The sequence below is a fragment of the Tasmannia lanceolata genome, unplaced genomic scaffold (assembly GCF_043159265.1).
Source record: "Tasmannia lanceolata isolate RefF3 unplaced genomic scaffold, GAP_Taslan_0.1 ptg000044l, whole genome shotgun sequence".
Taxonomy (NCBI): domain Eukaryota; kingdom Viridiplantae; phylum Streptophyta; class Magnoliopsida; order Canellales; family Winteraceae; genus Tasmannia; species Tasmannia lanceolata.
In genome coordinates, this window is record NW_027518721.1 from 24,477,308 (window position 1) to 24,504,187 (window position 26,880).

The 26,880-nt window shown below is 38.2% G+C and overlaps 1 protein-coding gene and 1 long non-coding RNA gene across 3 annotated transcripts; one reads left to right on the forward strand and one right to left on the reverse strand.

The window, feature by feature from the left end:
• Positions 1-488: 488 nt before the first annotated feature.
• Positions 489-2,714, reverse strand: LOC143863632 (trimethyltridecatetraene synthase-like). The gene is made up of 2 exons (XM_077374357.1): positions 1,776-2,714; positions 489-1,260 (listed from the first exon to the last, which is right to left on the reverse strand). Exons 1-2 carry the CDS (start codon positions 2,679-2,681, stop codon positions 631-633), a joined length of 1,536 nt encoding a protein of 511 aa, XP_077230472.1. The 5' UTR covers positions 2,682-2,714; the 3' UTR covers positions 489-630.
• A 7,914-nt stretch (positions 2,715-10,628) lies between these two features.
• Positions 10,629-25,583, forward strand: LOC143863785 (uncharacterized). Of its 2 annotated transcripts, none has more exons than XR_013240981.1 (3): positions 10,629-10,939; positions 12,642-12,719; positions 24,906-25,583. It is a non-coding gene; the product is annotated as an uncharacterized LOC143863785 (long non-coding RNA). The 2 variants fall into 2 exon arrangements; XR_013240980.1 differs by lacking the exon at positions 24,906-25,583 and adding an exon at positions 20,956-21,652 and having other exon boundaries at positions 10,632-10,939.
• The last annotated feature ends 1,297 nt before the right edge of the window (positions 25,584-26,880 follow it).

Sequence of the window (26,880 nt, forward strand, 5' to 3'; positions counted from 1 at the left end):
GAGTAAATCCACATAGGCGTACATGGTTCCAAATACTTGTTTTTAATGTAGTAAAATTTATAGAAAATGGAAGTGAAACTAGAGTACAATTACAACTAGAATTGTCAGCTGCCACTGATTTCGTGGAGAGAAGGGATGTATAGCTGCACTCTTACACCTTCAAAGGTCTACTATTTTCAAGTTTTTTCCAATTTAAAGAAAATTTAGCTGTACATATTTGTATTACAAAACCACGTAATTTTAATAAAAAGGCTAATTGATATTGGCACTTCCATGTTTTGTTAATTTCACTAACTTGTCTTTTCTTTAGTGCAATAATGAAAACATGACAGTGTCAATATCAGTAGCCTAGGACTTTTATGGTTTTCTTGCATACAACCAAGGATTGCACCCTAGCTTGGAAATTAAAATGGATTATGGTACTTAATTGAGTTTAATTTTGAGTCCAATAGTCAGTTTTCATTTGGTCACAAAATCAATTCCAAAAGTCCAAAACAAATCAAGTTCCATAAATCAAATCTCATCACTTGATACAAGCCAACTCGATTGGGTACGTAGCAATCTACAACACTTAAGTATGACATATATATAAACCATAATTAAGCACTACATCTAAAACATTATTGGTAATCACACTCGGTAAACATGAGCAGGAAGCCGAGGCTCAACGACGACCTCGAGCGGGAACTTCCTCGGAGTCGAGAGCCCAAAGATCTCCTCCATGTTCAATTCCTCTCCTGTCATCTTTTCCGGCAATTTCCACTTGAACCCATGTAACAGATTAGCCAGCGTTAATTGAATCACTTTTAGACCCAAGGTATAGCCTGGACACATCCTCCTCCCTGACCCAAATGGCAACAACTCGAAATCTTGGCCCTTGACATCGATCTCACTCCCGATGAACCTCTCCGGACGGAATTCCTCAGGCGCATCCCAAATAGTAGGATCCCTTCCAATTGTCCATACATTGACGAGCACCCGAGTTCCTGCCGGTATATCGTAGCCGTCGATGACTGAATCCTCTCTAGAGAGGCGGGGAACAAGCATTGGTGCCACGGGGTGCATCCTCATCGTCTCTTTCATAATAGCCTCAATGTATGGAAGGTTAGGGACGTCTTTTTCTTCAACCCATCTCTCTTTTCCGATTACCTTATCGAGCTCTTCCATGGCTTTTTCGAAGATGTGTGGCTGCTTCAAGAGTTCGGAAAGTGCCCATTCAACCGTAACGGCTGAGCTCTCTGTCCCCCCTGCTATCAAGTCCTGTACCATCAATTATTGAAACATAGAGGTGTTATCACGCTAATACATACAAGTTTCTCACACATCAATTATTGAAACATACAAGTGTTATTACACTATCACATAGGGATCCTCTGTTGTGAGAAGTGCTCAAGAAGTCATGGAATTGAGCTCGAATCTCCAGCAAACGCTAAAAACATAGTTGAAATGACCAAATTGGTCATTTTCACTTTCGTCCTGTTTTTTTCAAAGCAAAGTTCCGTCTTGGGAGTGTTTTCCATAAGACTAAGACTTAAAAAATGCCTAAATTCAGATGCATAGTGCTGCTTTGAAAGTTAATCAATTTGACTGCATCATCCTTTCGGCTCCATTCTAGAAATAAAGAGACCACTTTGTCGTGTACTACTTGTTTAAGATTCTAAAAACCAATTGTGATTAAAATATCGATAATTTCACACAAAATTATGAGTGGTTGTCAGTATTTTAAACACCTTAGTCTATAATCGATTGTGGTACACCATATCATATGTATTTACCTGCGTGAATGCCTTGACACCGTTCCGACTCAGTTTAACGTCGAGATTTGGGTCATCAGCGAGTTGCAAAAGAACGTCCACCATATCCTTGGCCACGAAATCTTTTACCCCTTCTCTCTTACCATTATGCTCGTCTAACACATGCTCCAAAAACCTATCAAATTTTTTGCTAAGCGCTTTCATTCTCTTCACGTACCCTTGCAAATCCAAAAACCCAATCCAAGGAATCGAGTCACCAATATTCAAAACCCCACTCAGCAAGAACAACTCGTCTAGCATCTTTTTAAATTCCTCTGGGGTAACGATTTGACTCTCCGATTCCGACTCGTCCATGTATTTTTTCCCCAACACCATTCGGCTTATAACGTTGAGGCTAACATTAGAGAGATGGTCTTTGAGAATTACTGACTTTCCGGACGCAGAGTAGAGTCCGGATAGCAAGGCCCGGGTCTCTTCTACCCGTATGTACTCATAGGAATCGAGTCTTTTCACGCTAAAGAGCTCAGTCAAGCACATCTTTCGGGCTTGGCGCCAGTAGGGTCCGTATGGGGACCATGTGATGTCCGAGTAGTTGTAGGTTGTGTATTTTCCGGCCGCGGTTTTGGGGCGGCCCACGAAGGTGAGGTCATGGGTTTTGAGGAATTGCTTGGCGGTGTGGACGGAGGATCCGACTACCACCGGGAAGGATCCGAATTTGAGTTGCATTATGGGTCCGTATTTGAGGGAGAGGTTGTGGATGGAGCGGTGTGGGAGAGATCCGATTAGGTCGAGATTGCCTATGATGGGCCATGGTTTGGGTCCGGGAGGAAGGTTTAGTTTCCGGCGCCGGAAGTGGCCTGAAATTAATAAGACGGCGAGTGTGGCCAGCAAGGCTGCTAAGTATAAGGGAAAAGAATATGACTCCATTATTGGTTGTGGCTTTCGTGTTGGGGGTGGGGGTGGAATTTATAATAGAAGAAAGTGAGAAAATAAATCTGCTTTATTGATTGTTTAACTAATGGGAGTTGATATCCGCACTCCCTTACCTTCTACTTTTTAATTAATTATAAAAGTCGCCCCATTCTCTTCCTAGTCTGATCCATGGTTAGGGGTGTAAATGGATATTCGAAAATTCGATTGCCGTCCGCATCCGAATCCGTTTAAAGCGAATATTATCCGGATCCGTTTCAAGCGGATATTATCTGAACCCGTTTACGAGATATCCGGCTCTTAGCGGATGCGAATCTGGTAAATGGTATATCCGATCCGGTTAACATACGAATCCGAGAAGTAAATCATTTTTATTTATTATTAATAATATCATTAATATTTATTTTTAGTAATGACACACTATCTTTTGTTTCTAAAAGAAAAGCAAAATTTCTTTTTAGAAAAAAATAAAAACAAAAAGTGTTTTGGATAGGAAATGAAGTAATATCTCATTTTAAGGGCATTCTTGGAATGACATGGCTTCTTTAGGAAGCAACAAATGTGGCCTGTAGGATGAAAGAGACAAATGGATGATGATGATTGAAAGAATATGTCATAGTTTCTAGAGAATTCTAAAGCAAAAAGGCAATCTAGGTCATTGATGGTAAATGGACGGCTCATATCAATTTTCCAACTTAGGGTTATATAAAAACCCAAAATGTAATTGAAAGAGGGGACTTCTAAGGTTTGCAAAGAGAAACAAGAGAGGAGAAATGAGGAGACTAAGACATCATCTTCGGCATTTCTTGGTGCCTCCAACCCCACAAAAATCCACTGCCGCCCGTCTCCACCTTCTCACAGCCACCTCCATCACCGCCAGTCACCTTCATCTCTAACCCAATCCCCATCTCCATCCCCCATTTCTCTTCATCTTTCACAATCAGCACCTCCACTTCCCCTGTTCAAAATAGCCCAACCCATTCCATCATATACACACACAAAAAAGAAAGAAAAAACCCAAAGACCACTACGAAAACCATCATCCATCCCACCGCCTCTCTTTCTGCCTTTGTTTTAAAAGGAAGAAGATGATCTCATATATTTTAGGGTTTGAGAGTTAATTTTGTGAAGAGAAGGTAAAGGTCTGGTTTTAGGGTTTGGAAAATTCATTTGAGGAGTGAGAATGAGAAGAAAGATAAAGTGTTGCAATAAAATGTTCGAATTTATAGGATAAACGGATACGGATAATATCCGAATTCGAACAATATTCGGCGGATACGAATTCGGTAATAGATATTAAATATCCGTCAAATTCGAATCCGAATCCGAATTCGGATAGTGTATACGGTAATCGAATTCGGATATAGCCATATCCAATTCGAATTCGATCCGTTTACACCCCTATCCATGGTTTTAAATTTCAGCCGAAATCCGAAATTTCGGATTTTGGTGGGACCGAAACCGAAATTTCCAGAAATTCAGAATTTCGGTCTCCGAAATTTTGAGAAAATGCCATTTTTAAAAAAGAAAAAAGTTGTTACCAAATTTTGGCCGAAATTTAGAAATTTCGCCGGAATTTCGGTCCGAAATTTCGAACCTAAGTACCAAATTGGTGCCCAAAATTTCAGATATCGGTGGGGTCCGAAATTAGTACCGAAACCGAAATTTAAAACCTTGATCTGATCTAATCGTAAATGATTCTTTGAGTCATGTCTATGGATTGTAACTAACCCCAGCTTACTGACTAAAAAAACAAAGTTATAAAAATGGTTACAATTTCAATGATTCTCTCAATTCTCAGAAGCTAGTCAGAAAATGGTTAATAAATTCTGGAGTGTCATTACCAGAAATGGGATTAGAGGTATCGTATCAAATGGACGGTCTGGGACAACTATATGTGGAGATCACTTAGTAATGGTAGGTATGCCTCCCAAACCAGCGGTCTAGATCACATGTGTATCACATGCATAGTAGGCCATCTCAGCCATCAATTATTATGATTGGTGTCAAAGAAATGATATATTAGCCTTAGTTTTTATTTGGGACAGCCTCCTCTAGTGTAAAAGGACTGCTCATAATTCATAAATAGACTAGTGTGGCTGTCCCACGTAAAAAGAGGGGGTGAATATTTTCCTAAAACATTTTTCCACTAGATCCAAACATCTCTTAGCTTAACTACTTGACAAATCACTAGGCTACTTTAAGTAGGGCCCTTTGAGCAATACTACTTGTCGCAAATCTTTCAGACAAAGGCGGATGTACTACGATGTATGATTTGAATTTACAGGTTTGGAATGAGAAACTAAAAGGAGTAATGCTAAACCAAAGCTCACCCTTAAAAAACGCAAGATCCAAGGTTGCCCAATTAAACCCACGTCACCCATCTACAATTATATGGGCACTTAAAACGTAAAATTATAAAAACAATAAATGCAGTTAGGTGACGTGAATCCAATGAGGCACCTTCGCAGATACTTAAGGGCGCCCTTGTATACCCAGGCACAAAAGAGCCCTCCTTGATCCACGTCATCCAATGGCATTTATAATGGCAATGCAAGTGCGCCCTTTAGTTTAGCATTCTTATGTCTGTGTTACGAACCTAGATCAGTTCGTAATGTGATTGATCTTCTTAGAGGGAAGATCGGCCTCTTGATCCACTTCGAGAGAATGATCAATCCTCTTTGTGCAAAGACACAATTTCTAAGATATTTTCTTCATTCATAAAATAGAAGATTACAACTTATTTATAACTCATAGATCCTATTCAACTTTCCTACTTAATAAGAATCCTACCCAAATTTACTTCCTAATTAAATAATAGCTTTCTGTTCTAAGAGTAGCCAATATGCTAAGAGTTATATCAATTCTCCATATCCTACTAATATAAATAAGTACTAAAAATATTGATAGCAGCCACATTAATATTAAAAACTAATTTAGATATTGCTAAATCCTAATTTATTCAACTCTAAGTTGGACCCATCTATCTAGTCACGTATCAGTCTGTCTCTCTCTTCTCTTTCTCTATATACATAGGAGTCATATCCTTGCTAACATTTTTTGAGTTTACAGTTTTTAATTAGCTTTTAATGGCTGTTATGTTAAATGAAGATATCACAGCTGCATTCTTACGAATAATAGAGATTCTTTCTCTGTTAAATGGAGATATCACAGTTGCATTATTACCAAGAATAGAGATTCTTCTCCTTGATCGGCTCCTTCCAAAATTTGGAGATTACATTGACTTTGGACTATTTCCAAAGGCAAGACTAGATTAGTATATTGTGTTATCTATGTTTAGCATATTATTTGATTCATTTTTCTAATCTGGGATTTACAATTTGTATATTTAGATACAACCCCTAAATTGTAGATGACAATAGTTTATAAATAGTGACATACACCTCAACCAAAAGTCAAGGGATGAGTTACATGGATCATCTCTCTCTCTCTCTCTCTCTCTCTCTCTGAATTTTTGACCCAGTACTCTAGATGCTGTCAGCATCCGATAAGAAAATAGGGTTTTGCTAACGAGTGCCCTTCCCTAAGGGCACTGGTTAAGTATCATTTAATGAACTTGGGGATCATGAATTTACACATACTTTGATGAAAAAATCTGGTGTAAAAGTAAAAAAATACGTGTAAAATCATGTTCCTAATGGTCATTAAATGATACTTAACCAATGCCCTCCTCAACAAAAGCTGAAGAAAAGTATAAAACAAATTAAGTAGTGCTATTACCAATACAAGGTGATGCGGATATCAGCTACCCGCTTATGTGACCTGTTTTTTGTAATCAGAAATGACATTTACTTGAACCTATCCTTTTGCTTTTCTAGCGAGGTTGAGGAGTTGAGGATATTTTCGTCCCGTTAAGTTTTCCCGTAATTTTCTTTGATGCTTTGTAAGTTCGTATAATGCTACGTATACTTTGAACGAAGGTAGAGGGAAGGACAAAGGAAGGTGGGAATGCAGAGCATTGTGACTTGACTCGATGACTTTAGTACTTTGGTAATGACCAATTTTTCTAGAGTTGATTTCAGAAGACTTGGACTTGACCCCAAAAAGGATTGGTGGCTGATGTGGTCAACAAGAGAGAGCTGATGACTGAAAGGAAAAACAAAGGAGAAACGATATTCACACTCCACTTTTTTATTCGGAAACCACTTTTAAAACTGAACTGTTATGGAAGACAAAACAATGCCGAAAATGCAAAAATACCCTTGTTATTACGATTAATTTTTTAAATAAAATATCACCGTCACAAAAGCCCTTACCGGGGAACAAGTGCTAGCCGAGGTCTTCATAGCAGCTAGGGGTGCAACTCGGCTTGGGTTGAGGCCAATCTAAACTTGACATGAGGAACCATTTCCTCAATCCAAACCCAACCCAACCCAACCTGAGTTCCAACCAGATGAGTTTCAACCCGACCCAACTTGACCCTACCCGAGGAACCCTTTTTCTAAAACCTGAACCCGATCCGACCGGAGTTCAATCCCACCAACCTGAGTTTTTAAGCTTGGGTCAGGTTGTCAAAACCCTCAACCCGAACTCAACCCAGGTTAGGAAAATTCAACCCGAACCCGACCTAACTTACCTCAACCCGACCTGACTTTTTTTCAGGTTCAACCCGCCCTGAGTTGCACCCTTAGTACTTATTATTAGCAGCACTCAAAAAAATGTAAGATTCAGGATTCGGTTTCGGATGGCCAGGGGACCAGCCTTTGATAGTGGGAGGCCGTATTGTGGGGGCGAAGATATGTTGGTTGGGTACTTGGTAGTTGGTACTAGTCGCATCCGACAGCTAAAAATCACCAGTATTATTTGAATATACCCTTATTGGTTGAAGGGTGTTTTAGTCATTTTATTGGAAGCAAAGTCCCCAATTTCTTATCGTCTTTATTTTTCCCGTTTTGGAAAGTGTTTTCTTTTTATCATTAGTGAAGGAAACTCCCCGGCTCGGAAGACGCAACTATGCTAACTTCTTAGACCTCTCTCTCTCAGCTACTTATCCATAGTGTACTCATGATCAATTTTTTCATTGTTTGTTAAAAGTATGCCCACAATTCACGTTAAAAGGGGGGCGCATAATCTTACAGGGGTAGAAAAAATCGTCGCCCTCATGAAAATATGACCTTTCCCAACCCAGACGCAGGTGTGTCCTTGTATCACTTTAGAAGAAAATATATTATGAAAGAGGCAGGGGTGTAAATGGGACCAAATAGGAGACTCGAACTTAAACGGATAAGATCTAGATACATTAGCAGATCCATGGACACATTTCGGATCCCAATCTTAGGATCCGAAATTATTTTCGATCAGATCAAGACATCTAAAAAAAATGCATGGGATAATCCTAAATCCGATTTTATTATGGAATTGTTTGTTTAAGATTATAACAACCGATTGTGAGAGCCAAACTGATTGTTGGACTCAAAATTACATTTAAATTTGAGTCCAATACTTGGTTTGGCACTCACAATCGGTTGTCATAAGGGGCGGAGCTACATGTAGCGTAAGGGGGCCGCTGCATCCCTTGAGTTGGGTAAAGGTCTTTTAAGAAGGGCACTTTTGGAACTAAGGTCCCTGTAACTTTTCAATTACTTTAGAAGGGGCAAAGGGTCTTTTAAGAAGGGCATTTTTGGAACCAAACATATGCATGACTACTTTATGTCATCTTTTTAGAAATCTTGTCCAAGAAGAAACCCTAGTTATTTGGTCAAAATTGAAACTATGCTACTCAATGATTTATTATTGGTGTGCTGATATTGATAAAATGGTTATTAATGGTGTGCTGAATTTGATTTAAAATGGTTTATTATTGGTGTGCTGATTTTGATAACAACACTCCACTTTTGCTAAATTCAGCACACCTTGTTTTTTTTATAGTGACACCTTCTTATTCTATCCAATTTTGCAAAAGCTTCATTCTTATTGTAAGTCTTGTAGAATTTTAAATCCTTTAGCAGTTCTGCAAGTTGTGATTGTGTGGTGGAACATTCTTAAGGCTCTGTGTTTTTTTAACGTAAAGTGGACGTAAAACAAATTTTATGCTCATTTTTAGTGTAAAAATGGGTGTAAAATTTGTTTTTGCACCAATTTTATGTCAAGAGAAACGGGGTATTAGTAAAAAATGAGCTTGAAACATAAGATATTTGACATCTTCTACATGGAAACTGTAATTGAGCTTCACAAATTTGATGAGTTGTTTGCCCCCCTTGGGGCAAATTCCTGGCTCCGCCCTGGTTGTCATAATCATAAAAGAACATGTTTTGATGGTTATATTAGTCCTAAAGAAAGGACTAATTTATCTGAAAAATTACATAATAAGTACGTTCTAACATCTTTTTAAAATTCTGTAGTTGTGTAAAGAGGCCTCCGATTTGAAATAGATCATGACTGATACACGGGAATTAGGATCCAAAGAACACTTCGGGCTGTTTGAATACGTGGATTTTAGAATCCAGGTTTTTAATTTGAAAACAGTGTAAAAGATGGTTCATGATCAAGCCGTTGTATGATGTCTTGACAGCGTTTCTTGGAATTTAAGTAAGAAAACCAGGTTTTAGAAACCTCTCCCCCATCCCGAGATTGCTAAAATCTGGTTTTCTTACTTAAAATCCAAGAAACGTTGCCAGGACAGCATACAACCGTTTGATTGTGAACCATCTTTACACTGTTTTCAAACTAAAAACTTGGATTCTAAAATCCGCGGATCCAAACGGCGCCTTCAAATCCGATTTGATCGATAAGGAATTTGAATGGATCATGACTAAGGCATAGGTGGATCCAATCTGTGGAGGATAGGTTGACACACTTACAAAGAAAGTTCGGTAACAGTTCTCCTTTAGGTATCTTCTCACATGTTCAATGCCACAGTCAGTCATACATTAGTGTACATGGTACATTTGGTGTAAAACAAATTTTAGATCTGTTCTCCACTTAAAAATAGGCATAAAATTTGTTCTATATATGCCTATTTTACGTGGAAAGAAATTGAGCAAAATCTTATTTTCTAGGAAAATTGAAACCTAAGTAAACTTTGGAAAAAAAATTCTTAATTTGGAAAATCAGGTTTTGTTCAGAAACTATCCCAACACCTTTCACGAATCCTCACTTTCATTTTTTTCATTGACCCACTTTGGTGGTGTCAACAAAAAAAATAAATAGAAGTTACAATAATTTTGTAATATTATCATGAAGTAATGTCATTTTAATTTTAACCGACTGTTATCGAGCTCAATTATGTAAAATTAAAAGCAATAAAAAAATCAGACGTGACAAAATTAACATGATATATTATGGGAAATGTTATTAGCACTACTGTATTTTGATGCAGGCACTCCTCATTTTATTCAAAGTAAGGTATGGCCCGCACCATAGGATGATCCAAACTGTCCATTAGATGAACCACAGCCTAAATATGTTGTGCCTAAAAAAAATATTTCCATAGGTTGATCCTAACCCTCCGATCTATAGAGGGTTAGGATCAACCCTCTAACATTCAGATCAGAGGGTTAGGATCAACCTATGGAAATATTTTTTTGGGCACAACCTATTTAGGCTGTGGTTCATCTAATGGACGGTTTGAATCATCCTATGGTGCGGGCCATACCTTACTCTGAATAAAGTGAGGAGTGCCCTCATCAAAATACAGTAGTGCTGATAACATTTCCCTATATTATCCAAGAGGTTAGTAGGTAATTATACTAAGTGGTATGGGTCCACTAGCATCTAGATTGTCTAATTGTGATAAATCGCATATATACTATATGCTCAATGTATATGCTATGCTTATTGAAGATAAAATTATCGAAGCAATGGTATTCAATCCCAAGAACAGCTATCCAAGGATTTTCAATCATTCGAGTCCAAATGTATGCTTTATTTAAGCTAAAATAAAGCACTTGCTAAAATAGCGGTGTTCACTTTTCTTCCCGGGAAAATAGCAGTGGTTAGGTGGAAATTGAAAAAAATGACATGGAAATTGAAGAAATGACATGGAGGGAAATATTTTCTCAAGAGAGTTGGAAACCAAATTGCGATTTGGTTTCCCGGGAAACTACAAGTCGTGCGGTGAGTAAATACGGTGGGTGAAATTGTAAAAAGGGTTGTGAAAGTAAAGAGGTTGTTGTAAAAGAAACCCTAAATAGTCTTCTTCCTCCCTTCTTCATCCCTCCATGGCAGCCATCATCTTCATCACATCTATCTGAAATTTCGTCTTCCTCAAACGCACGGCAAGCTTGGCTTTCCAGGTATGTTTCTCTCCTCTTATCTTCATTTCTATTTTGTTTTCTTTTTTTGGGTTTTTCCTTCTTCTTATTCCCCTCTATTACAGTGAAGTTTTTTTGGGTTTTTTGGCTTTCTAGGCAAGCTTGCCCTTTTTTTTTGCTTTTGAAGCTCTTATTGACATTTTTTTGCCATTTTTGGTCGAATTTGTTTGTTGGATTTTTTGGGCCTTTTTGCAGAAACTCGTGGTTAGTAACCTTTTTTTTTTTTTTGAAGTAATGTTAAATGAAGAATGTGGTGGGAAGAATTTTCTTTTGGGATGATTCTATGAATCTGGGGATTTTGGAATATGAAAGTGTAGAAATATCGAAACTCGAAGCTCTGTATAGAAGACGATAACCTTTTTTTTTTTCAAAACTTGTAGAGTGTAGAGATGTTGGGAATAATTTTCTCCATTTGATGAAGAACTCATAAGCATTTACAATATTGTGTTGAATGAATGAACGGAAAATCTGCTGTAGTTACAGTTGGTAATTGAAAGGTTTCTGCTAATGCTTGCCTTCTTGGTAGGTAAGTTAGATTTTTTTTTTTTTTTTTTTTTTTTTTTAATGCCACAGGAATGTTGACTAATAGCCTAATGACTAGTGTCTTTTTGAGAAAATACAAAAAGATAATATGGAAGTCTTCATTTTGTAATTTTCTTCAAATATGATGTGTTTAATTTGATTTCCAAATACTTGTGGGGAGCTCATCCAAGGTGGGAGTGAGTTGCTTCGTTAGAGGGGTTATCAAGGATTTTGTTGGCCGTGGAAAAAAAAGTTAGTGAAAGGTTACATTTTCAGGATCAACAGGAGATATGATAACAGGACCACAATTAGAAGTATCATGAATAGCATGGGGACTAAAAAATAGCATGGGACCATTTTTGCAGAAACTCGTGGACATGAAATTGGGTCCCAATTTCACTTTCAAACTCTTCATTTTTTGTGCTTTAAAAGCAGTTGCAAATCTCCATTCGTTACAAACACACAACACAAACATGTTATAGTTTCTCCATGCCCAAAAAAGAAGAGAAGAGAAAAAAAATAGAATAGAAGAAAAAACAGAGGCACAACTGTTATATTCCTCCCTTTCTCTTTCTAACCATTCTCTGTTCTCTGCAACAGCATCTCTCTCTCTCTCTCTCTCTCTCTCTAGAAAAAAAAGAAAAGGAGGAAAAGCCCATTGCTTTGAGCTTCTGGTTATGGGTTTAGAACCAGCCATGTGCAACAGAGGAAAATCTCTGCTGCTATAGATAGTTTTTAATTTTGCATAGATAGTTTTAATTTCTAGTGAACGTCATGCTTGTGGAGCATAGATAGTTACCAAATTACCTTACTATGTAGGGCATGTTTGGCAGCCATAAAAAGATATTACTACATTTTTTTCTTATTTTAAGCAGTGCTCAGAGTTGTGTGATGGTAAAAAAATGAGCATCTTTGTTGAGATTTAAATCTATTCTTTGTGGTTCGAATCTCAAATAGTAGGGATCAATTGTTAATGTAGGAAAAGAAAATTGCATTTGTTCATTTCCTACTGATTATCACCAGTCATCTTGTTTTCCTTTTGGTTATGATGTTTGATAGTTTAAAATTCTATATTGTTTGATAGAAATTTGTTTATTACTTTCATATGTGTTGTGTTGTTTCAAAAGTCCCTTCTCACACATCTTTCTTCTTTTTTTGGCAGACTCTTCTCTCCGGCACTGAACGACGTTTCTGTTCTCCCTCCCTCTTTCACTCCTACTACTACTGTTCGGATCTTGAGGTATATTTTCTCCTATAAGCCCCATTCCATGTCGTGTTTGGGGCTTCTTATTATCTATGCTTGGGATTGCTTTCTATGTGGTGCCTATGTTTGAATGGATGGTTGTGGGTCTTTTGGTGGTTGAGAGGTTGGATGTTTTGTCTGAAAGGGGATTGTGGGTGTTGTAGGGCTACCATGCCGCGAGAAACAGTAAATAGGAGGATGATGATTGTTTGAGCAGCAGCGGTAGTTATGGCTACGGCGGCTGCATTTTTATTTAGGATTAGACAAAACCTTCAGTGTAGGACAAGAGCCCTTCTGGACCCCGATCCGAGGGAGGCGGGGGGACGAGCCCCCAGAAAATCTCTAGATCATCCACGTGAAGGAGAGCTCCACCAAGGAACTCTCGAAAGAGTGCCCCTCACAGCATGAGTGGCGATGCAAAGTGAGATACCTCTCGATTCGGGGGCTAACCCGGATTCGAGGCGTACCTTAAACAAAGAAAGAGTCGTCATCCAAGGAAGTAGGCCCTGGATTCCATACTATGCTCTGTCGCAACAGATAACCAGAGATACAAAAGGTCCGTGCCTGATGACGAATGGGGAAGGGGTTAGGCGCTCCCGATTCGCCCAAGTTCAAGCACCTGGTCTCTTATGCCATTTATTATTAACCTTGAAGAGTTTTGGGCGAAAATCATGTGAAATGAGAATGAATATCTCCGAGATAACGTCTATCTAATCATGCATGTCTCAGAGATGAATAATAAACACACACAAAAGGAAATGAAAGACATGCCACCTAAGAATAGCTAGGTTATGAGTGTCATGCCTAATTGGTGTCTAAGTTCCGATGGGCAAACACATGCACACTACAACTAAAGGTATAAGGTTTGTACAGGAAAGTAAGAAAACACAGCAAAACATACAATATGACAATCCCTAGACTCTAATGCGATACTTGACTCGGACCAGGATGGCTGTCCATCCCTACTGCTCTACGTATCCCGGCCTCGGGAAGAATCAGAGTCAACGTAGTTCGGCGACCTATGCTAAACTACAATGCCTAACCCTCTAGGACCGCTATCCTAGACTCGATCAGCTAGACTCGACTAGTTTTTAAAGCTTCTTGCTATTACTTAAGTTCAAGTGAATTGTAATTTTTAGGACTCCCTATATGTCCTAACTAATACAAACTTTGCCTTAAATTAACGCAGGTGGGCCCTACATCCTATGTGTGAGTAGGCTGTGCGTCCTAAGGAAAACCATGGCCTATCGAAGCGCGTTCTAGTCTAGTCATCGCATCGACTAAGTGTCTAGCCGACTACGACTCGAAGCCTCCTAACTCTAGGGACACTTACACGACCAGACACGGCAAATCAAAACATCCAGGACAGACTCCTAACTCTAAGACACCCCAAACGCCTAGGACAGACTCCTAACTCTATGGGAAGATCTTTTGAACATGGCTTGCAAGGTTATTTTGAAGAATTTTTATATTTTGGGAAGGTTTGAGAGGTTTTGAAGCTTATGGAAGTTTTTGAAGTTGTGACTGAACTTGGGATGCCAGCTGCAAGCCCAAGCTGCCTATGTACCCCTCAGCTAGGGATCAAACCATCCGTAGTTCGGACAATTTCTAAACTACGAAGCCTAGGAACATGCAAAGACTGACTCTGAAAGATTGAAGGACAGAATCCTAAGCTCTATGAAGGGATAGGACAGACTCCTAAGCTCTATGACGGTAGGACAGACTCCTATACTCTATAGAGGGTAGGACAGACTCCTAAACTCTAGGGGATAGGACAGACTCTTAGACTTTTTAAGGGTAGGACAGACTCCTAAACTTTAAAAGTGGTACGACAGACTCCTAAACTCTCTATGACAGACTCTAAAGAGGAAGAAATCTCTTAACCTGCGAAAACTCTAAGGCAGGAAGGGAAGGGGTCGGCTCAAGAAGTATTTCGTCATAGCCTGACCGAAGGAAGCTCTTGAATGCTAACGAAGTTCCGAAACTTGCAGCGAATCCCTAAAAATGTATGAGTAGCGACCTTGGAGGTACAACTAATAAGAGATAAAAATAAACTCCAAATCCCAACGAATCAAAATAACCAATAGGTTGCTGGGCATGTATGATTATATAAGCCTAAAACCATCTTTGGTAAAAAAAAAACTCCAACAACAACCAATGTATGAGCTCACAACAGTTCAGTAGCGCTATCACCAGGGCATAATGATACAAATATCATACCCAATCAAAAATGCGAATTGAACCTTTGTAGAAGTTTTAAGGGAACTTGGTATCAGCACAACCATGCCTATAGAGTGCATTGATGCACCTTGCTTTGAGAGGGAAAAGAAAGGATGAGCTGACAATATGCCTCAAGCTTATTTCAACAAAAATGAAACCAATATTATATTATCATGTTTAAACCATTATTCTGAAATTGTTTTGTTCTCCATGACATCACTACCATTGAAAGGCATCTTAAGAAACAAATTAATCAACAATATATATGAAAAGACACCATTTCCAGAGACAACAAAATTAATCAACATACATCCCACCATTTGTACTCTCTACGATTTCAAAAGGAACCTGGACTGTGAATGATCAACGAAAACAAGCTTAGACTGAATTGCCACTACAACTAAACATGGTTGTGATGATGTTATCTTCGTAAAGAAAGCTTCATATGCACTCTAATTAAAGCTACGAACCTAAACCAGATTTATAAAATACTTGACTATTATGGAACCGAATGAATTGATGTAAGCAAATTCCAAATATCAAACTACCATGATTTGCCTAATCACCCTTCAAAACACATCTTAAGAAAAGAACTGAAATTACCTGATAAGGTCAGACACTGTTACTTCCAGCAATTCCAATTTAACCCTCTATTCTCCTCCTTTTTCCAATCTTTCACCTCTACTCTCTATTTCTCTCTTGAACTCTCGATCTCAGCTCTCCATCTCTCTGTTTTTTGCAATGCTAGAAACACTAAAAAATCAAAGAGTTCTGCTCTCTCAGAGATTTGACATTGGAGATAAGGTTTGGTATGGGTGTCTAAGTGGGTCTAGAGGTTAGAGATGGGGTCTGTTGGGATGTGGACCATGGGAGGATGAAGATGAAAATGGGTTTTGATCAAGATATGAAGTGGGTTTGATAATGATGGCGTGAGGGCTTGTTGGAGAAGATGATAAGGTTGGGGGTTGGATCTATAATGAAAAATGGGGAAATGAGATGGGTTTGTATGGGTTATGAACAAACAGGGGATGGGCTCTTGGGTTTCTAAATGGAAGATGAAGAGGTTTGGGTGGTCGGATTCCAATGGGGTTTGCCGGAATCCATGGTGGGAATGGCGAGGGTTTTGACCAAGGAGGGGATGAAATGGAGAAGAAATGGGTATTCGGTCTTGCAGAAATGGGTTTTAGAGGAAGGGTTTTGAGAGAGGGTTTAATGGAGGTGGAGAATGGTCGGAGTTGCAGAGGTTGGGGGTTGGTGGAGCCGGCTGCTAATGGAAGAGGGTTTAATGGAATATGAGATTTGGGGTTTTGATGGTAGCTTGAAAATGGGTTTAATGATAACCATTACCTGGAAAGAAAATGAAAGGAGCTCTGATGGTGGATGAAGGAGGCGAGGTGGAGGCACGGCTGGAGATGGGGTCGGAGCTGGTTCGGGTTGGCCGGAGTTGGGGTGAAAATGAAATGAAGAGGGTTTGGGCGAAAATGGTGGGAATGAAGGTGGTGGAGATGGCTTGTGGGAGTGAAGAAGAGATGAAGTTGTGGTGATGGGGGTTGCCGGAGAAAGGAAGGATGACCGGCGGCTCCTTCTCGCTCCCTATGTTTTTTCTTCTTTGGAAAAATGAATGAGGCCTCCTCCTCTAAACCCTAATCCGATCGATATATATATAAGGGAAAATGATAAATTTTCTTCCCCCCATCCTCCATGGACAGCCACCACATAGTGTATTTTGTGATAATTTTTTTTTAACCTAAGGGGGGGTCCAAGCAAAAAGCAGGGTACAATAAAGAAAAAGATTCTCTTTTCTATGCACCATCCGAGCCTCTTGATTTAATCCAAAGGCTAATAAGGGTTGCTTGTACCTTAAGTAATATCAGAATTACAACATCACCCTTCTAAAGATGGCAAATCACATTTTCACTCAACAAAATCTCTTGTCTTTTATAGAAAAAGGAGGGTGATATCTACACAACCAAGCTTTGATAATTCATACCCTATCACAACCCAGTTTTGATTATTGCACAAACTTCGCCTGTCTTTCTTTACATTTTTCGCTCGATTGCCATGAAATTTTGCAGGGGTATCCCTGAGAACACTAACAACCTCCTGGGGAATTTGTACCCAGGAATACGCACAATAAGATGCTAAAAAACTCAAGCCTTCTTCTCATATTGGGCCCAGTCCTTCAGGAATTTTTGAGATTAATTTCGGGATATTTTGGGACTCAGAATTTGGGAATTTTATTCGATTTTTGAAGTTCTTATTCGATTTTGGGGACTTTTAGGGTCCGGTCAAAATGAGGTGTCTACAGCCCCTTACGAATCAGGGTACCTAACCCATAGGGAATATGTTACACGTATCACATATGCAGAGAATCACTGTGTCGCTGTGCTTCGTATGGATGTTCGCTGCTTCCGCACTTTTGTGGCCATCTTAAGAAACACGGCCTTGTCTTTGGGTTGTAACTATGTTCACTCGCGAATACTTTGCTCTTATTACAGTTTGCTTTTATTACTTTGTCTTTGGGATGAATGCGTATTTGCTTTTAGTACTATGTTTGCTTTTAGTTTCAGGTGTTTGCTTTTAGTACTACTTTTGCGTCTTCTATTTGATGGTATCATATTTCCTACATGAACAATGTCACAGGTAAGATGGCGTCTACTTCAGGGGTGTCGAAGGGGAAAAAAAATCACTGGGGAGAGGTTGAGGATAGACTACTTGTTACAAGCTTAACTAATCAGGTTGCCAAGGGCAACAAGATTGCTAATGGGTTTAAAGAGCTTGCATTCAACGCGGTGGCACAGGATCTTACCAATAGAATTGGAAGGGAAATCATGAAAGATCATGTGAGAAACAGAATGAAGACAATGAAAACCAATTACAGGATAGTGTGGACCCCGATCCGGGAGAGAGGTGGGGGACGAGCCCCCAGCGGCCTCTTGGATCATCCACGTGAATGGAGAGCTCTACTAAGGAACTCTGAAAACGGTTGTCACCCTCATAGCATAGCACGAGTGGCGATATAAAAGGGATACCTCTCGATTCGGGAACAAGTCCGGATTCGAAACGTACCTAAACAAACTCAGAGTCGCCATCCACGGTATACGGCCATGGATCCTTTAAACAAAAATATGCTCTGTATACCATGGATAACCAGAAATATATATGGGTTCGTGCCTGATTACGAATGGAGAAGGTCTGAGAGCACCCCCAATTCGTCCGAGTGCAAGCACTTGGTCTCTTATGCCATTTATTATTAAATTTAAAGAGTTTCGGGCGAAAATCATATGAAATAGGAACAATTCTCAGGAATCGTCTACCTAAGCATGCATTTCTTGAGGATAAAGAAATAAGCATACACAAAATGAAATGAAAAAAATGTGTCACCTAAGCAAAGCTAGGTTATAAGTGACATACCTAATGGGGGTCTAAGTTCTGGTGGACATACACATGCAACCTACAGTTAAAGGTATAGTATCAGTACAAAAAAGTAAGAAAACACATCAAAACATAAAACACAAATCAATCCTATATATGACAGGACAAGACAAATCCTAACTCTAATGCGACTTGACACAGACCAAGATGGCCGTCCATCCCAGCTGCTCTACGTATCCCGGCCTCGGGAAGAATCAGAGTCAACGTAGTTCGAATGACCTATTCTAAACTACGATGCCTAACCATCTAGAACTGCTATCCTAGACTCGATCCACTAGACTCGACTGATTTTTAAAGCTTTTTACACAATTGTTTCAATTCATGTGAATTGTAATTTTTAGGACTCTCTATATGCCCTAACTAAGCAAGTTGATTAACCTTAAGTTAATGCAGGTGGGCCCTACATCCTATGTGTAACTAGGCCGTGCATCCTAAGGAAAACAATAGGCTAACTATATGCTTCATAGTCTAGCCATCGGTTCGACTAAATGTCTAACCGATCAACTCGAGGCCTTCTAACTCTAGGGACACTCACACGACAGGACACACCATATCAAACAAATCAAGACAGACTCCTAACTCTAAAACAAATCAAACGGCTATGACAGACTCCTAACTCTAGAGGAAGATCTCTTTGAAAAAGGTTTGGAAGAAGGTTTGAAATGTTTTATTTTTAAAGGTTTGGCTGGACTTGGGATAAAGATCCCAAGCTGCACTACGTACCTCGTGGAAGAGGATCAAGCCAACGTAGTTCGAAATGCGAACTCTCCTAATTACCACTAAAAAAAGCTTAACACTCCAAATGATTTAAAGAATTCGATATTTTTTAAAGTTTTCATATGTTTTTGAATTTTAAGATATTTCAAATGTTTTTGTTTTGAATTTTTAAAGTGTTGAAGTGTTTTTTAGATTTTTAAAACGTTTTCACTCTTTTGGTCAAAGACCTAAAGAGAACACACAAAAGTAACAAACTAGGGCGAAACCCTAAAGCTACGGGGAAACCCTGAAGAAGCAAACTAGTGTCAAAGACACTTGAAATAAACCTCAAACAAGTAACCGAAATCTAAAGTAAAAGAGAAAGGATAAGGTTCCTAACAAGTCAAACCCGAACAAGACTAACCTAGTCTCTAAGGATAAACCTCTAAACCAAACAAAATTAAAGAGGAATTACAAATTGAGGTACAAGTAGGAGAGGTTCTATAAATAAGACACTATATGTCTCCTATGTATATATCTCTATTAAACCAAGGAACACTCCCTAAGGGTAAATTTGAAAATGAGGATTATCTCCAAATGAGAACTACCTGATGAGACATAGTGTGTCTCCTAATGAGGGTTCTATTATCTAAAAGGTGTCTAAAAGACTGTGTTAGTCTACTTAAATGAAGAGGGGAGTACTACTTGGACTGAGCAAGTCCCTTAAGGATGGGCTTGGGCTAGCACCTTCATCGCCCACTTGCAATGAGGAGGAGGAATAACAACCCTAAAAAGAAATGCTAATCACATTATCATTATTATTATCACTTTATTTAACGGAATAGAATCAAATAAACTTTCATATTGTAATCAACACTACTATATAGAATGCAAAGAAACCAAACACATATGACTTTATTATTATCAATAAACCTGTAGCAAAGATATAGCTAATAATATGAATGTCTGTGAAAGAAATTTAATTAAATTTTATACTACTAAATGAATAGATCAAATGTTAGATAACTCAATTGATCATCTGAGTCATTCCAGGGATAAATATCTATCTGAGACTATATACTACTATACTACCTCTAACACATTTCCTTTATCAAAATAGCAATTAAACAAAAGAGATTTCCTAAAATATCACAACCTGTTGAGAGAAAAGAAATAAATAAAAATAAACATGATTATAAGACTATAACATATAGAAAGACTATCATCAAGCCGATTCTTTTATTCCCACAACTGTCAATATTTAACAAGAAAATTCTGATTTGTAACACTTGTGATCAACCATTAAAACGACTAATACAGACATATATTATATTCATACATAATATGGTAATATGGATATCACTTCCTATGCCATAGATTATGAAAATAAAACGTCCCAAGGCTATACCCAACAAGGCTTAACTATTAATACAAACAACTATATAACGAGGATTATTGCAAAGGACTAATACAATCATATATAAACATGTGTCCACACAGCCACAAGAAATTCACTTTATAAGAAATGTACTTAACCTCGAAACCTGCAGAATTAGATATCTGTCTCCAAATTTTGAAATCATAAGATTTTGAAGTAAAGACATGGCAAATGTCTACTCTAATATGAAGAAGAACTCAACACAGGTAATCACAGCATAAACCACATTACTATCCCGAACGAATAAAATCTTTGAACAAAAAGATAGAATCATTGAGCTGAACTGTGCCAAAAACAGGGCAGAGTTGCGGGTACAATGTGTACCAAAATAAGGATTGAATGCATGGACAAAACTAGGCCAAAACAGGGGCTGATTATGGATAGATTCGCTCTTAAAAATGCATAAAACAGGGCTGACTTATGGACATAATTGTGCTGAAACAGGGGGGAGCAACAGGGTGGTGAGAGGGCTGCAATATGGATGAATCTGTGTGCGAATCTGGGCAGCAACATGGACTGGTACTGTGCTGAAACAGGGGCAGAAATGTGCTTAAAATGGGGGTGAATTTGTGCTGAAACGGGGGCAGCAACAAGGACTAGCATCATGACAAAACATGGGCAGCAACATGGACTGGTACTGTGTTGAAACATGGGCTGATTTTAATCCAAAACAGGGGGCAAATTTTTGGGACAGAACCTGGGACTAAACAGGGCAGATTTTGTGGACAAAATCTGTGCAGGAATTGGGACAGATTTCAGGGGCTGAACTGGGCAAAAATTGGGACAGATTTCATGGGCTGAACTGGAAAAAAATTGGGACAGATTTCATGGGCTGAACTGGGCAAAAATTGGGACAGATTGTGCTTCGAAACGTGCATAGAACAGGGGCTGGATTATGCTTCAAACAAGGACTGAAATATGCTTAAAAATGGGAGGTAGCTGTCCATATGAAATGGGGTGTGGCTGCCATTGTCAAGGATGTAGGGGTTGTCCATATAAAAAAAAAGAAAAGATGAGGGCTTCTAATATCACAAAAGTGTAAGGGTTATCTGGTCATTTCAAAAGTTTGGTGTCACTATTTGATAGCTAAAAGTTAGCATGGCCACAGTATTTAACAATCTGAAATATTCATCCATTTGCTGCACCCAAACATGAACGTGGAAAATCTTCTCTATAAAGTGACCCTTACTGTCCAACCTATAGTCACAGTGGCATATTTTCAGCCACAAGATTTATGAGTAGGGACCAAACAAATAAGCTTACAATCCCCCATTATTTGACAACCCAAACCATTCATTTATTTGTTACACAATATTTCAAACTCAAATCTGTATAGCTATGCCCTGTACAAGCAATTAGCAAATAGTAAAATAAAAATAAAAATAAGCAAACCATTTCAAAAACATGAGCAATATGAAAGCCTGATTATAGCACTTGAACTAAAAGAAAAGAACTGTTCAAAATCTCTTGAACCCCAAGCACCAAAGCTATTCAGACAAAAGTAAAGAGAAATATACGTTTTGTAACTTCATGTTCACACAGATGCTTTTGTAATATGATGTAAAAAAAATTAAATCAGGTTTCACCCTCCATAGAGGAAGCTAGCATGTTTATTCTTAACCCTATAAAAATTTTTTTGTTATTAATCATTTTCCATGAAAAGCGAACTTATACAGATCTCAGATTAAGCTAAAGGAATTTATCTTTCCACACAATAACACATATATCTTGAATACAGATCATCCATAACCGTGCAACAAAGGCAAATTTACACAAGGTTCTAAGTACAAATTCCAATAAGCAAAACAAAATAACTACATACTGCTTCTATACGTGATAATATAGATGTTTAGAATTTTAAAGTTTACAAATGAAATGAAATTATGACCGATGCCAAAGACAACATGATAAAAAAAAAATCTCTGAGATTACAATAAACTGAAGCAAAAAATATTAATGCATGACATATGTATATGTGTTCATAGTGAATTTATAACATGGAAACCATAAACCTAGCCACTTGATGAGAAATGGTATAGCACAATCAAACCTTGATATTCCCTTTAAAAGAAATAATCATAATATTTAGAAAGTATGCCCCTATATTGAGGCCTGATGGAAATGACCCCTAATGAAATAATTCTATACTTAAAAGAATCAGCCATAATAATCCTAATATATGTGAAGAATCTACATAGTTACACAACCCATTTGAAAAGTGTAGTAAGTCTAGAAGATAAAGAAATTACACATCAACAAATGTTATGATCATAATGTTTCAAAACAGAAACAAAAGCATAGAGATATAACACCCCAGACATCAGACCCTTTGAAGTTTACTCTAATCTTAAACCTTCATTCTCAAATAGCACTCGGTAGCTTCTTAAGGAAGTAAAACAACTATAGAATATTGAAATCATTTTTTTTTTTAAACCTTATGAATACAAATTGAAACATGAAATCTTTTCCAACAAGCTGACTTGACCAAGATCATCTTGCTAACTCCTTGAGAAAAAAATAAAATAAAAATCAACACAGTCACAATTAACAATTTCAGAATTTTTACGAACGCTTCTTAGCTCCCTAAAACCGAATTCCAAATTGTTCCAATGCTCCTTTTTTTGTTTAGAAAAACTTAAGCTAACATATCATCATCTGTTAACCATTTAGTTAATTCTCTTTCAAAACATACAGTTCTCCTCATAAAGAATCAGAAATTGTGCCCTCTATACATATAATTTTTATTTTTTTTTACACGATATCAATGAGCACGAATTTTCACTATTCTGAACCAGATAAAAATCAACTATATGAATTTAATCATCAAGGGTACAAAGCATCTTCACCTTAATCTTATTACAAATCAAAACAACAAAATCTGACGCACATAATAGAATTTATTCAATATCTCTTCAATTCCTCAAGAAATTTCGATTTGAATGAAATATCAGAAATCAATACTTATTTAGCCAGATTCATCAAAGATTATCAATTATAAATGCCAGATCAACAGAGTAAAACATCAAGTCTAAACTCTATCAGTTAAAAAAAAAATTTATATTCCACTAATCAACACATAATTTCTTACCTGTTCATAAACATATACTTATTTTAAATTATGAAATATAGAAGATCCCTCATACCTCAAGAGATATAAGCAGAGAAAGAACATAAGTCATAATTCTCACATCAAGGCCTTGGCTACAGTTATCTCATGGAAATCAATATAATTAAAACACAAGCGGCAGCTTATATCTTTTTAGAAGGATAAAAGATTCAAGAATTCTATGATTAAAATAAGTACTCTTCATATTCTAACAAAATTTAAAAATAACACTCACCTGATCCTTGACAAACTTACGATCCTCGGCAAATAATAGAACCTTCACTTAAATCGACTAAAACAGAGCATTTCCTCCTCACAAATCTGAGATAATCACAATCTCTTCTTCTTTTGAAAACCTCTCTTTATTCTTCGATCAAATAAAAAAAAATCGAACTAGATCTAGATTCACACCAAAAGGATGCTGAAATTCGAGCCTCGATTGAGTAGATCTTTGATACGGCAAAGGAAAGGAAAACAAATGAAGTAGAATCTGTGTGAACTCCTCTGATCTTAAGAATAAAGAGAATCTGAAGAAAGAACAAGGCCGGCTGGAGATGTTGAGCTTGCCGGAGAAGAGAATACGACCGGAAAACCAACCGGAAAAACGATCGGAGAAGAAAGAGGAAGGATTTAGGGTTTGGATCGCACGAGATTTACTCTCTCTCTAGCTTCGCAGAGTTTCTTTCTCTAGAAGGGGAAAATGAAAATTCTCTTCTTTTTTTTCTTTTTTCTTTTAAAAAAAAATGAGCTTAAACATATATTTATAGCAAAATAGGGTGCGGATATGGGCACTATCATTTGATAGGCGCACAAAAATTGATGAACGCACGCGCGCAATCCGCGTCTTTTTAGGCCCAGATTCGTCCTTTCCAAGATAAATTCGCCCCCCTCTCAGGATATATTCACCCCCATTTCTGGTTTACACTATGATTCTCTCTCAGCTCGTTCGCTAGGCAAACACGCTCGAATTCCGATGAAATTTCACAGAGACCTTGCTGGGACTCTAACCTACCTTGGAGTTAAATTTGGAGTTTTAAAACATTGGTTTGGTTAGGTTTTGCTCAAACATGAGAGGTTTAGGGTACGGTCAAAATGGGGTGTCTACAAATAGTTCACACTATCATCAGTCACAACGGTTTTGGTTGGGATACAATACAATGCAAAATAAGTGTTGAAGATGAAGTGAAGAATGATTATCTGCAGGTAATCTCCAATACTTTTGTGGTTGATTTGTTTTTCTCTGTAATCAGTTTCCACTCATTACTTACAATTACACCGTTTTTTGCAGAGTACTCCAGGACACCTTCGGTTCTTTAACACCCGTTACCCCCTTTATGAAGAATGGAAGTATGTGTTTGGGGAGGATCATGCTACAGGAGAGTTTCTTGACGACAGCCATGCCCCTTCCAAGATGAGTTGGGTACTTTTCCTTCCAGCGACCTAGTGGGCCTCGACGATATGGCCGACAGATTGCCCCTGTAGGTACTCCTGGTCCTCCACAATGTTCCAGATCACGCCATTCTTCTCCTGTTAGAGACGCTAGCATGGGGTTCGGTGACTCATCCCCTGTGAAAGCGCCTACTCCGGGTAGCAGCGGAAAGAGGAGGCGGGGTGGAGATGCAAAGCTTGGACAAAATATGGATAGGCTGTCTGACAGTATCAGGATGATGGCTGATGCCATCACATCGACTGCCGAGGTGCACGACCTCAGTCATCTTAAAGACTCGGTGATGAGCATGGAGAATTTCTCCTACAGGGAGCGGGTTAGAGCCTACATCTACCTCCATACCCATCATAAGGAAGCTGAGGTCTTCCTTTCCCTGGAGGACGAGGGAATTCACGAGGTAGTTATCGCTATTTTAGAGCAGTAGCTTCTCCCTATATCTGGTTTTGGTCGTTCCAGTATTTCGCTCTTTTGATGGTGGGTTGACTATTTCATATTTTGATGTTATGTTTTTTGGATATTGTGATGGTGGGTTCTCAACCTTATGTTGGTGGTGGGAAACTCATGTTATGTTTTTTTGGGTTCTGTTTATGGTTGATGCTATGGTTGGATACTCTTATGGTTGATTATGTTGTGTTGTTTAGATACGGTTATGTTTGAAACTTTTGGTTATGTCGGTGGGTATGTCCAGCAGGTTTGTGTTGCTTATGTAGGTGGTGAGAAATTGATGGTATGATGACAAACTATGGTTATGTTGTTTATGTTAGTAGTGGTTATTAGTACTTGTATGCTATTTTTTTATATTATTTTGAATTGCATTCCTGCGGGTTAATGGGCAAAATAAAATTTTATGTGGTCTTCAAGGGATGGCAGGTAGGTGTATATGACAGTTGGCAAGACTGTCATGATCAAGTGAACAAGTTTAGTGGAGCCTGCTACCGGTCCTACGGTACTAGGGATGAGGCAGAGGTTGCCCTTCAAGCATTTATACAAGCCAATAGTGGGCCCAGAGAAGATAGGAAAGTAGAGACCAACCACCTTCATCTGGATTCCCAAGGCTCGACAAGTTCTGATGTGACGGGTTCATCGTGTAGTTAGTTTTCATTGTGGGCTAATATGCTTCAGTGCAAACTCGTGTATGTAGGGAGTACACAAGTTTGTTTTTTTACGTCTATGTTTTGGAGGTTAGCTTATGTTGACAAATGTTGACCATCAAATGTTTTGACCAGTGTTGCCGTTGTGACATATATGAATGAAATATTTAGTGGTGAATGAGATGGATAGCAAGAACTGAAATGAGAGATGGTATCATGAGAAACCACTTGTTTTTTATGGTTGTACCTGAACACCATTTAATGTATAGAAATATTACTTTGTTGCCTACCAAAAACAAATATTACTTTGTTGCATTGAAATCTTAGCGCTGAAAGTTGTTCTTGCAGTAACCATTTTAAAGCATGTTATGTACTAAAATAATGGCAAGCCCCTTCGGGTTTATGTTTATAGAAATGTCAATGATGATGGTTGATATGATTTCTTTACTTCTAGGTGCAAAGTGCTCCCCGGATTTATAAGAAGCCTCAAAGCAATAGTTTGTAGCAACCATTTTAGGGATTCCTCATATTCTTCAAAACATCTATGTGCAAGAAGTGTTAAAATGACACAAAACACCCCTTTGTAAACTCTGTTATGGAGACAAAAGATAGGATGAGTTAGAAAAACCGAGTTTTTATATGGTGCGCCCAACCATCAAGTACCTTGAAAGGGTACCACCCATGACAGTTGTTCCAACAGCAGCACACTTTTTAAGAGGCTGCTG